Source organism: Bombina bombina, chromosome 5 (assembly GCF_027579735.1).
Source record: "Bombina bombina isolate aBomBom1 chromosome 5, aBomBom1.pri, whole genome shotgun sequence".
NCBI lineage: Eukaryota > Metazoa > Chordata > Amphibia > Anura > Bombinatoridae > Bombina > Bombina bombina.
The window spans coordinates 1,068,552,608-1,068,566,113 of NC_069503.1; the positions used below are offsets into that span (position 1 = coordinate 1,068,552,608).

Below are 13,506 nucleotides of genomic sequence, written 5' to 3' on the forward strand. Positions count from 1 at the left end.
TGAATCCAAATGCAGCATCAATTCCTTGTGATACTGTGACCCTATCCGGCAGATGTCTCTGTGACACTTTTTCTACTGCACTTTCATTGTCACACACTGTACAGCTTTTCTAAACTCCAGTTCTCAAATGTCACTAACTGGAAAGATTCTAATGATTTCCCTACCTGAGTACAGGTGAGTCAGTCACAGTGAATATGCAAGTTACCAGCCAGGCAAAATGTCTTAATCTGGCCTGTTAAGGGTAATGAGGATAACTCAAATGGTTATGTTATTGCTAGGGTTAAGTCTATGGTAGGAATTAGGGCTTACAAGGTTAGGGTAAGTTATTGCTAGAGATAGGTCTTGGGTAAGAATTAGGGCTAATAGGGTTAGGGTAGTTTATTGCTAGGGATAGATCTATGGTAAGAATTAAGGCTAATAGGGTTAGGGTAGGTTATTGCTAGGGATAGGTATATAGTAAGAATTAGGGCTAATAGGGTTAGGGTAGGTAATTGTTAGGGATAGCAGATAGCCACAGATCCCTTGCACACAAATCCTCAGGGTTGTAACAACCCAGTGCTAGTATCAAACAAATAACAATGCCCAGGGTGTAGCCTTAATCGCCCTGCACATGCCCCCCTTTCTTTAGCCAGTATCTGCAGGTGCACCAGGAAATGGCATCCACAGTCAAAAATGGTCGAGAATCATGTCAATAAATAGTGTGATTGGTGGGAAATGATTGCTTTATAGACATGACCGGTACAAAATAATCACATGACCATGACAAAAGATAACGGAACAGCAACAAAAAGGTAAACAAAGCCACTGCAATACAACACAGCACAAAAACACCTGATGACATGACAGTTTGTTCCTGTAGTCTTAATTACATTTTTAAAGTGATAGTGATCACCTGGAAACAAACACAAGGCTTGTGAGTTGTCTTATTCTCCCCACATCTTTGTTGCACTTTTGAAATACAAATATGGGGAAAAAGTAAGAGAAAATGGTAATAAAAAGGAAATGTCATTTTTGGAAGATATTTATAGGTTCAAATAATTTATATGTGTATATGTTGTCCATGCTATGGGCTCTTTTAGAGATAGATTATACTATCTTCATAGCCCTATAATGGAGCCTTGTTCTGGAATGTCCCTTTAAGCCTCAGTGTTGCATTATAATATATGTTATTATTAATGATTAGACATTCATGCCTTCCTATTTTGTGCTTAAAATGCAAAGAGGTTAAAAAAAATATATATTATTTTCAATTTGCATTTTTTTATTTGAATGCAGACCTCAGAGTCCAAGTGATGCTAAATGTGAAACAATAATGCACAAAAATTAAAGGGACAGTCAAGTAAAAAAAAAAAACTTTCATGTTTCAAATAGGGTATGTGATTTTAAACAACTTTCCAATTTACTTTTATCACCAATTTTGCTTTGTTCTCTTGGTATTCTTAGTTGAAAGCTAAACCTAGGAAGGCTCATATGATAAATTCTAAGACCTTGAAGGCCACCTCTTATCACATGCTTTTTTATTTGCTTTTCACAACAGGGGAGAGCTAGTTCATGTCAGCCATATAGATAACATTGTGATTACGCCCAAGGCAGACACTGCACTAATTGGCTAAAATGCAAGTCAATAGATAATAAATAAAATGTCATGTGATCAGGGGGCTGTCAGAAGATGTTTAGATACAAGGTAATCACAGAGGTAAAAGTATATTAATATAAGTGTTGGTTGTGCAAAACTGGGGAATGGGTAATAAAGGGATAATATATATATTTTTAAACAACATAAATGATGGTGTTGACTGTCCCTTTAAATGAATTTTGACTGGAATGTGCCTTTAAACATATTGTAAAACCCCTCTGAACCTCCCTATTTGCATCACACATAGTGCGTTTATTTGTATCCTGCGTAGATTAATTGTATATGTATTTTCATCTATAAATATATTAGTTTTAGGAATGTTTGATTATTTTCTCATTAAGATATCTTTATTTTAACAAAGGTAATTTAGAAATGTATAAAATTGCTCATATTTTTGGTAAAGAATGCTGTGTGACCTCTTGGTTGAGAGGGTTGTGCACCCTTGGGTAAAATGTTGTCTACAAAGAGGAAACAGATTAAGTGTTAAGTCTACAAGCAGCTTTAACACAAGGATGAAAAAAAGCAAAGAGTTAAAGGGAAATTGAGACCAATTACTTTTGTTTAGAAATATGTGGTTTGCCCCACACTCCCTAAAGAAGCAAAAAAAAAAAAGTAAAAATATGTGACCTGGGTTTTTAAAATGCTGCAATTTTTGCAGCATTTTGCTTTTTGGCTCCTCTAGTGTGGCACAGTTTTTACACAAAAGTAAAAATGTAAATGGAATTAATTTCTTTAAGGATATTTACACAAAAATCTATGTTGATGCAATTTAATCTAACATACAAATTGCTCTTTTATTACTTTACAGCTTCTGCAATCTCTAAGAAACACCAAATAAACAAATAACCATTATATATCAGACGCTGTAGTGCCCTGGGAAGCATGGCAGTTATTTATAGTGTAACGCAGCACAACAGGATGCAATAAGCTGATTAAATGTCCCTAAAGGCTCCGTGACACTATATTATTTTAATAGCACTTCCACCAATGGTTGAAAATGATGAAAATAAAGGCAACGCCCTCCAGCTAAGTCAGAGGAGAAGTATGATGCAAGAGCAGTTTCTCTCCCTCACAGTCCAGGCTCCTCCCTTTTCCATGAGTTAGTAATGAAGCCGCCTGGTTTCTCAGTGTGCAATGCTGGTGACGTAATATGTATTGCACAACCCCTGGGGGTGGGGCCTGGATCCTATGCCCATACAATACAAACACAGTGTGAGTCACAGGAGGAGGGCCTGTGTGTAATACAGAGATCACAGAGCTGGGGAAGCCAGAGGGTGACTGCGCCTCAGACAAGCTGTACCTCCTGCACGTTAGTTAGGGGCACCTGCTAAAGAGAAGGGGGCGCGTGCAGGGGGATTAAGGCTGCACCCGGGCATTGTCATTTGTATGCTGCTAGCACTGGATTGTCACCACCTGGGGATTTGTGTGCAAGGGATCTGTGGATGTCTGCTCATCTGTAAGCTGCTCTTTGTTTCCAAGCCATGATTGCCAACATGCAGAGCGAGAGACGCCTGGGTGCCCCACGCTTGGCTCCCTGCAGACCTCGCTCCAAGAGGCTGGAGAGTGATGAACCCCCAGCTAAATGTCCTCGGCTTAGCGAGACCCCACCGGACAGTGGATTCCTGCCTTCCCCGGGGTCTCCGCAACCCCTAACCCCGACCTGCACTAGCCCACAGCACCAGGGACCCACATGTATAGGGAATTACTTGCTGCTCCCGGCTGGCGACCGAGAACACGTGTCCAGAGCCCTGAACCTGCACACGGGAGCGGAGCTGCAGTGCAAGGTGAGCCCGGGGTAATTGTGCTCTGGGAATATCCGTGCATCATATGGTAAAGTGCACTGTGTATGGCTGCTATAGCGGGGTGCATCATGGTAAAGTGCACTGTGTATGGCTGCTATTAGTGTAAATACATAGCGGGGTGCATCATGGTAAAGTGCACTGTGTATGGCTGCTATTAGTGTAAATACATAGCGGGGTGCATCATGGTAAAGTGCACTGTGTATGGCTGCTATTAGTGTAAATACATAGCGGGGTGCATCATGGTAAAGTGCTCTCTGTATGGCTGCTAGTAGTGTAAATACATAGCGGGGTGCATCATGGTAAAGTGCACTGTGTATGGCTGCTATAGCTGGGTGCATCATGGTAAAGTGCTCTCTGTATGGCTGCTATTAGTGTAAATACATAGCGGGGTGCATCATGGTAAAGTGCACTCTGTATGGCTGCTATAGCGGGGTGCATCATGGTAAAGTGCACTGTGTATGGCTGCTATTAGTGTAAATACATAGCGGGGTGCATCATGGTAAAGTGCTCTCTGTATGGCTGCTAGTAGTGTAAATACATAGCGGGGTGCATCATGGTAAAGTGCACTGTGTATGGCTGCTATAGCGGGGTGCATCATGGTAAAGTGCTCTCTGTATGGCTGCTATTAGTGTAAATACATAGCGGGGTGCATCATGGTAAAGTGCACTCTGTATGGCTGCTATAGCGGGGTGCATCATGGTAAAGTGCACTGTGTATGGCTGCTATTAGTGTAAATACATAGCGGGGTGCATCATGGTAAAGTGCTCTCTGTATGGCTGCTAGTAGTGTAAATACATAGCGGGGTGCATCATGGTAAAGTGCACTGTGTATGGCTGCTATAGCGGGGTGCATCATGGTAAAGTGCACTGTGTATGGCTGCTATTAGTGTAAATACATAGCGGGGTGCATCATGGTAAAGTGCTCTCTGTATGGCTGCTAGTAGTGTAAATACATAGCGGGGTGCATCATGGTAAAGTGCACTCTGTATGGCTGCTATAGCGGGGTGCATCATGGTAAAGTGCACTGTGTATGGCTGCTATTAGTGTAAATACATAGCGGGGTGCATCATGGTAAAGTGCTCTCTGTATGGCTGCTAGTAGTGTAAATACATAGCGGGGTGCATCATGGTAAAGTGCTCTCTGTATGGCTGCTAGTAGTGTAAATACATAGCGGGGTGCATCATGGTAAAGTGCACTGTGTATGGCTGCTATTAGTGTAAATACATATAGGGGTGCATCATGGTAAAGTGCACTGTGTATGGCTGCTATTAGTGTAAATACATATAGGGGTGCATCATGGTAAAGTGCACTGTGTATGGCTGCTATTAGTGTAAATACATAGCGGGGTGCATCATGGTAAAGTGCACTGTGTATGGCTGCTATTAGTGTAAATACATAGCGGGGTGCATCATGGTAAAGTGCTCTCTGTATGGCTGCTATTAGTGTAAATACATAGCGGGGTGCATCATGGTAAAGTGCTCTCTGTATGGCTGCTATTAGTGTAAATACATAGCGGGGTGCATCATGGTAAAGTGCTCTCTGTATGGCTGCTAGTAGTGTAAATACATAGTGGGGAGCTACATACTGCAGTGCAATTAGGGAGCATCAGCAGGGAATATGATAATCACTGGGGATTGGGAACATGGAAGTATAAATGCACAGGGCAAGGAAGTGATCCTGGTGTGAGCAAGGGGCCCCGCTGTGCGCTGTCCTGGGGGAAATGAGCTGGTTCCTGTGGTGTCTCAGAGGTATTTCTCTCTGACACGTTCTTTCCTTTGTCACTTAACTATACATTTGTCTGCTCTAAGTGACACACACACATATATATCTATCTCACTATAGTACTTTGCTCTACCAGTGTCCTTGTTTCACATGAGAATTACAAATTACACTTTTATGAGAGCATAAAAAAAATATTAGTTTATTTATATGCATATTTAAATATCCAGTTCTGCATACAGGGAAATTCATTCTTATCCCATTCCCTTTTTTGCACACGGACGGGAACATGCAAATGCCCTGATCTGACTTAGCAGTAGGCACAACTGTCACCTCACATGCCCTTGTGCCAGAGCTGCCGCGGATGTCTCTGATTTCCTCTGTAAGCGGCACTTAGATTGGCAGTGAAACAACGGGACCTTCCTTGTTGAGAAGGGGATTTAACAGCTACATGCGAGAGTCTTGATCAAATATTCAAACAAGTTCAATCTGAAATGTGTATTTGTTTTGTCTCCCTCTGTAATTGGAACTAGTGTACAATTTAGTAACATTGGTGGCTTCCTGCCACATCTGTGTTTTTCTGTCACCCCAGACCACACAACCCTTGCCATGTCCCCTGCTGGCTTTGTTGCTACCGGGCAAACTGCTCTCACCATGACAACAACAAGACACCACATAATAGATCTTTGCTCCTGCTGTTTCTTGTTGAACTCCATGGATCTGATCTTTAATATTTTTTTTTTGTTAACTCATTAATCTATATCTGTTCCTATTAACATTAATGGTGAATTTGGTAGGCAAAAGAGTATTGGTAAGCGTTTAAAAAGCTATTGGAATTTGGTACTTTCTTTAGTCTAGACGCATTGTCTCCCACGTGGCAGTTAAGGGGTTAAAACATTTAATTTATAACTGTTAAAAACTAACTCCTAAAGTGTATCCAGTTTTTACTAAAACTTTAAAAAGCAGTTTGTTGTGTTTTTTTTTTATTTAACACTATTATGATTACATTCCCCATATATTCAAATCAGCTTTTTAAAGATTTTAAGGAATTTAACCCTCCTTAACAAAGACAAGTTCTGTCAATCCTGATCCCTGACTGGTAAATGTTTATGTACATGATGCTGCCCTCTACTGGTGGTACAGAATAATTTAATTTGTAATACAGACTGGTATTATACAGCTTTACTTCTGTAAGCCCTTCTTACATGGGAAGAAAACAGTGCCTTGTCAATAGCACAGTTGGCAACATTTAATTTTACAACATTTTGTGGCATTAATGCAGATATCAAATTTAAAGAAGCCTTTTGTTGATCAATGTGCAAAAGTCAAAACATTTTTTAAAGCCTGTTTTATGTATGTTCCCATAAGGGATTGCAGACACAATGTATCAGGCATTTTGTTAATGACACATAATTGTATAAAGGGTATGGATGTCCAGGAGTTTCAATATTACATATTTATAGGATAGATGGCTGACAATTCTAGTATTTTAGCAACAATAATTTGTTGACAATGAAAAATGCCCAGAATGTTTTTTTTTTTTTTTTTTTTTTTTTTTTTTTTAAAGTTCAAAAATATATTATCTGGAACTCTAGTGGGAAATGGCTTTGAAATAGTATCTGTGTTTTTGCTATCCATGAATTTGGTCATTTAAATTGTTTTTGTCTTATTTGTTTTTAGGTATTTCCCCTAAAGCACTACCAGAAGAAAATTGAACCTTACATCCACTTACCCTGGCATCGTAATATCACTGGGATATTGGAAGTTATTCAGGGGGAGAGCAAAGTGTATGTTTTCTTTGAGAAGGACTATGGTGATATGCATTCCTATGTGAGAAGTTGCAAGAAACTGGGAGAAGAGGAGGCCGCCAAGCTATTTAAACAAATCATCAGTGCCGTTTCTCATTGCCATCGTTCATCTATGGTCCTGGGTGACCTCAAGCTTAGGAAGTTTGTGTTTTCAGACAAAGAAAGGTGAGATTCTATTTCTCTACAGTCTCTCTCCCCCCCCCCCCAACAAACACCATGCTTTGCTACAGGGGGCATTGGCAGTTAGGGGGTTAATATACGTAGGACACAGTGTATTTATGGTGTTGATTGTCAAAATATTTTATTGATATTGAATAAATAGACACAACTGAAAGACGGTTCTTAAAGCACTAATTTTCTATTTTTTGGGGTCTTAAAACCTAGAGATCAACTGACCTATAACTTTAAGAAGTGTAGAAGGAACTTTAACTAACATACAAAGTCAGTGCATTACTCAGTGCTGAGTAATCTGCTGCAAATAACTTCTGTCTTAAGAGGCTCGTGTAATGTGTGCACTGTATATTGGCTTTATCATTATGTGATATTGAGAGTACTGCATGTGAATAATCAGTAGGGCTTAACAAATCCAGCAGCCTGGTAGCCACTGGTCCTGGAATTTTATCCCTGGCTCCTAACTTTTTGTGTTATTCTCTATATACAAACACCACTGTCTGGCTCCTAACTACTCTTTAACTATTGGGAAGTGTGAAATGTCAGTAATGCATGGCTTTTTTTTTTTTTTTTTTTTTTTTTTTTTTTTTCTCTCTCTCTGGATCCTATTTATGATCTTTCCAGTAAATGTAATATTTCAATAGAATAGAAAAATCACATCATTTAAAATCTCTAGTATTAAACACATATTTTACACCTTCGATATGTGTGTTTATTTCATAATTAAAACCTTAATACAAAGATTCTTTTTTCAGCCAGAAAAATGCAGAAAGCCTACAAAGTTGTGATGGATGAATGATTTAGCACATAGGCTAAACATTTTGAATGTTAAACACATTTCTTCTAAAGTGTGATGTATGCTTGTTGAACATTCAGCAATTTGATTTTGCAAAAATGTATTTTTTTTATAAATTGAATGTGTAAGTTTTTAGGAGTCAACATCTGAGTGCAATCAACTGTTTAATTAAGTGTTCTGGCTTAAAGGAATACTAAACCCATTTGTATTTCTTTTATGATTTGGATAGAGCATGAAACTTTATAATTTACTCCAATTATCAATTTTTCTTTGTTCTCTTGGTATCCTTATTTGAAAAAAGCAGGAATGAAAGCTTAGGAGCTGGACCATTTTTTGGTTCAGAACCCTGGATAGCGCTGGCTGATTGGTGGCTACATTAAGCCTCCAATAAGCAAGCATAACCCAGGTTCTGACCAAAAAAATGGACTGGCTCCTAAGCTTTCATTCCTGCTTTTTCAAATAAAGATACCAAGAGAACAAAGACAAATTGATAATCGGAGTAAGTTAGAAAGTTGCTTAAAATTGCATGCTGTATCCAAATCATAAAATGAAAAACAAATTGGGTTTAGTATCCCCTTTAAATGAAGTTGGCACTCCAAAAAATGTATCGTACACGAAAGAGAGAAAAAGTTGGTTTATTCAGCACAGGAATATATACGCTTTTCAAAAAACAAGGCAAAACATTTTGAAACATTCTTTTTAATTTTTTTGAGTAGCGTGTCCCTTTTTAAATAATTTTTATTACTGCAGAAGGCAGATCTAGTTAGTACTGAGACTATTTATAAAAATCTGCTGTTTAAAAAATCATTTCCTTACAAGTTTATCTCAATAACCTGCAATACATTGTAGAGTACATCTACATGAGGCCCTCTCAGGTCTGCTAACTCCTCCCCTTTTGAGCCCAAATATTGATATTTCCAGTAAAGTGTGTTTAATCTGCCTATTTACAGTAGCATTACTCAGAGAACATAAGACGCAGACAGCTAATGGACAGGCTGGTATTGTCTGATAACATTATGAAATGCTCTGTAATTGTTGCAGCAGCTAACAAGCTTCATGGAAACCTATAAATGTATATCCTGTGCCAGCATATGCTGGTTTAATAGCTGTTTAGTATTTGCATTGTAGCGGAAGTAAGACACTAAAATGAAAGCACATTCTTTAATTATTATTATTATTTATTTTTTTTATTAAATCTAATTCCAACTTTGACTGTAGTAATAATTCATAAAAATTTAATTTGAAGAATAAAACATGAAGACTTTGTTCTCTAAATGCAGTAGCTTATGACTATACATTTTATACCAACAATAAGCCTTCAAATGCCATCTTAAACTGGTCTAAGCTTCGCACATGGACTGTTTTTTTTTTTTGTAAATTGCTTGCGCTGCAGAGTGGGTGCTTTTGAAAAAATGTTTGGCTGGACACTTATCTTGATTAATTTATATGCAAAGGAGATGACCTGCAAATTGTCTCATAAAAGGCACCTGAACAAAATAAAACAAACCGGTTTCTGGTGTTGGTCACTGCTGCAGACTTTGGGGGATGTGCTAGCTGTATAGAGAACCGTTTTTTTTATTTTGGGTGCATCATTATCTATATTTAGGATTCATACACCTCTTATTGTATGTAGTCCAGGAACAGATATACTGTCAGTGGCTCTGCTGTCAAAGTTTTTATTTTTATAAAGGGCTCTATTTTCATGGAAAGTACAAAGTCCAGAAGTGTGGAAATCCTAAAGTTGCTCTTACTAAAAATGAGTTGTCAGTTGCTGCTATATCATGTTCCTGACACCTTACTCCTTTTGAAACTAGTTCTTCCAGTGTAATAATCTTACTATAAGCGTCATATTCGGTAAGCAGGGGGTTAAGTCATTTGTGGTAGGAATTTTGTGTATGGCGACCACAGGTGCAAGGCTTTTTTTATGTGACAGCATTCAGATGCTGCCAGACAGTAGCGTAGATTGAGTCATATTTTCCGTTTGCTGAACCATGGGCACATTTTGCATTACAAGAGGTCAGGCTAAGGACAGAAATTAAGCAAGCACGTTATACACATGGAAGCACAAGGAGAATAATTAGTTCCTATGGAATTAGACCTCACGCTTGACTTGTTTTTTTTTTTTTTAAAAAAAAAAACAGGAACATTATTATTGCTATTTCTGGCATAGCCATTTTTATAAGCTCTGTAGGTGGTGGGGAAAATAAATTTTAAAAAGGAAAAAAGTTCTCAATTTACCTATTCAAGGTTTGGACAGTAATTCCTCCGTTTTCTTAGAAAGTGCTTTTTTTTTAGACTAACCCTATATGTTTAGTTTTTTTTCCCTCTCTAAAATATTTATTATATTGCATGATTGAATCATGAAAGAAAAATGTTGTGTTTCAAGATCCGATAGAGAATACAATTTTAAACAACTTTTCTGTTTACTTATATTTTCTAATTTGCTTCATTCTCTTAGTATCCTTTGTTGAAGCAGCAGCAATGCACTATGGGGAGCTAGTTAACGCACTGGGGAGCCAATAACATATATCAGATATGTGCAGCAACCAATCGGCAGCTCCTGAGCCTGCCTAGGTATCCTTTTCAACAAAGGATACCAAGAGAACAAAACAAATTAGTTAATGGAACTAAATTGGAAAGTTGTTTAAAATCACGTGCTCTATCTGAATCATAAAAGAAAAAAAGTGTTTCATATCCCTTTAAGACAAAAAAAGTAGATGGTCTTCTAAGACTTTAGAGTAATTTTTGGGCTTCTATTATTGCGATCTAATTTTATAAAATTATGATTTTTTTTTTTGATTTTTTTTTTTTTTCCTTGTTCATCAATTTTAAAATTTTATAGGTAACCTAGAAGCATACATTTTAGGAACTGTCATGAGTTATTCTCCATCTAGTTCAATAGTAATCTAGGGATGGATATAGAATAAACTATACTTTTATTAAGTAGTTTAGTCATAATAAGCATTTAAACATTGACGAAAAAAATTGTAATTATCCGTAGTACTAAATTCCACCTTCTTTCTTTTCCAGGACTCAGCTAAGACTAGAAAGCTTAGAAGATGCGCACATCATGAAAGGTGACGACGATGCATTGTCAGACAAGCATGGCTGCCCAGCGTATGTCAGCCCGGAGATCTTAAACACCACTGGGACTTATTCTGGCAGATCAGCGGACGTGTGGAGTTTGGGTGTAATGTTGTACACTCTTCTAGTAGGACGTTATCCTTTTCATGACTCAGACCCCAGTGCCCTATTTTCTAAAATTCGCCGTGGACAGTTCTGTATTCCCGACCATGTTTCTCCTAAAGCCAGGTGCCTTATTCGGAGTCTGCTGAGACGGGAACCCACCGAGCGCCTCACAGCTGAAGAAATCTTGTTGCATCCTTGGTTTGAAGCGGCTTCACAGCCCAGTTGTGCAGATCAGGATACGAGCAGCACTGACCAGTTGGTACCTGATGTGCCTCAGGACTGTGATAATATAGACTCTTTCTTCTGTTAGCCCTCACCGCATTCAGAAGCGTATTTTCAAGAGCCCTTTGTTCCCTCTTATCAAGGCCATACAGCAGAAGTGTAATAAAAGTGTCAATTATAAGCAGAGGGCCACACGTGCTAAAACCTTGCACTAGCCATCTGCAAAGTATTACATGAAATGCTCGCTATGACCCTTCTAAATTTGCCAACATTTATCCTTTTTGCAAGAGCTTTGTAGCATTTCTATCCATTTTGTTATAACCCATTAAAGGGCCAGAACACTTAGGCAGGCTAAAGAATATGGTCCTTCAGACAACACAAAAGTACTTGAGTTCACACTCTAACAGAAAATTCTGTACTTTGAGAATATGCGGTGCAATCGTTATGGTCTTGAAACTTGCCCCAAATAAGGCAAGAGCTGAAAAAAATTAAAAGTGGAATAATTTCTAAAATGAATTGATGTATTTGTATGAAGTTCTCTAATTCGGGGAGACATAGTTGTATTCCGCCTAATCCTACAGAAATTGTAACAATTGTGTATGGAAATTAATATGCCTTAATTTCATCACTGCCTTTAAAAATAAAAATCAAATCTGTTACCTATCTATCCCCTTCTGATGTATATTGATCTGTACAGGGATTTTTCCAGTACTTCTATTTAAACTTCTATCACTATGAAGAACGAGACGGTTAATTCCTTAAACGGGTAATTGATGTATCTTGAAATCCACTATGGTCAAAATGTCGTTGCTAAGGGCAAGGCCATACCAAGCTATCACTATTGTGAAAGTGACATGTATACCTCATGTAATATATTATTATTTTTTTTTTTTCTTCCTTTTTGCCAGAAAGGACTGCAATGATTTAAAAACAATTACTACTAAGTTAAACAGATGTAAACTATTAATATGTATTTAATGCATTCAGTTTTATTTACCTTTCAGTTAATTATTTATGTATTAAACTAATTTCACACATCTACCTAAACACACTGCGTTACATTTATATTCCTGGTGCGCAAATTGAATTTAGGCCAATATTTTTGTTCTTAATACATTGTAGCCTCTCCTGGCAGTGTAAAGGTTATTTCTATTTTTATTCCCCCCCCCCCATTGATTGTAAATAAAATTACAAAAAAAGAAGCAATTGTAATGTGAATAACTGTTGGCAAAACTATCTGTCACAGAAAAAAATCGTGAGAGATAAATGAGGTTGGAAAATCTCTGTTGCACTAACATCCTTGCGGTTGCGTGACTATTGTATCTGTGATACGTTGTAAATTAAAGTTAACTCTGTAAATAACAGCTTGTGAGGGGTATAGGGTTAAGTGGGGGAACGACACTGAAAACACTATGTCAAATATGTAAATATGTTGAAACCTAATTATGGTTTAATTTGTAAGTATGTTGTAATAAATATTTGTTTTTTAACTGGTGTTTTTTGTTTGCTTTATGTATATAGGTTAAGTATTTACCATTCATATGAAACTGTAGTAATGAAAAGGACATAAGTGCAAAAAGAAAATGCTCTAATATGTTAATTATTTTTATTATTGCACTACTGATTGTATATAATTGTGTTTAACCCCTTTTGTAGGGTTAAACACATGGTTAAAGTAGTCTCCAGGGCACCAAAGCACATCTGGTAAGGCAATGACAACACATGGGTGCAGGCTCAAGTCACCAGATAGCTCAGAGAAGTGCATTGCTGTGTCTGAGCCTATTTAATTATGCTTTTCAACAAAGGTTAGCAAGTGAACAAAGTTAATTTGATAATAGAATAAAGTCTATTAATATTTAATGGAGACAATTCCAAGCATATGTAGTAAGGTAGAGCAAAAAATAAATAATAAATGCATATATAGTATTCTCAATATTATAAACAATATGGAAGAAAATAGGATACATAAACCTTAGTCAATATACAATCTCTTCATACGAATAATTACTATATGCATGAGATTATTCCCAAAAATGTATGAGATCATATCTCGTTTAAACCTGATGGGATTTGAGTCCCCAAACGAAAAAATCCAATACATTTCTCTATTAGCCAATAGGTGGTCAAGATCACCACCCCTGATGGGTGTCCTAACCTCTATTAC

At 37.6% G+C, this 13,506-nt stretch overlaps 1 protein-coding gene across 1 annotated transcript; it reads left to right on the forward strand.

The window, feature by feature from the left end:
- Positions 1-2,870: 2,870 nt before the first annotated feature.
- TRIB1 (tribbles pseudokinase 1) lies at positions 2,871-12,832 on the forward strand. The gene is made up of 3 exons (XM_053715349.1): positions 2,871-3,420; positions 6,837-7,129; positions 10,962-12,832. Exons 1-3 carry the CDS (start codon positions 3,118-3,120, stop codon positions 11,428-11,430), a joined length of 1,065 nt encoding a protein of 354 aa, XP_053571324.1. The 5' UTR covers positions 2,871-3,117; the 3' UTR covers positions 11,431-12,832.
- Positions 12,833-13,506: the final 674 nt, after the last annotated feature.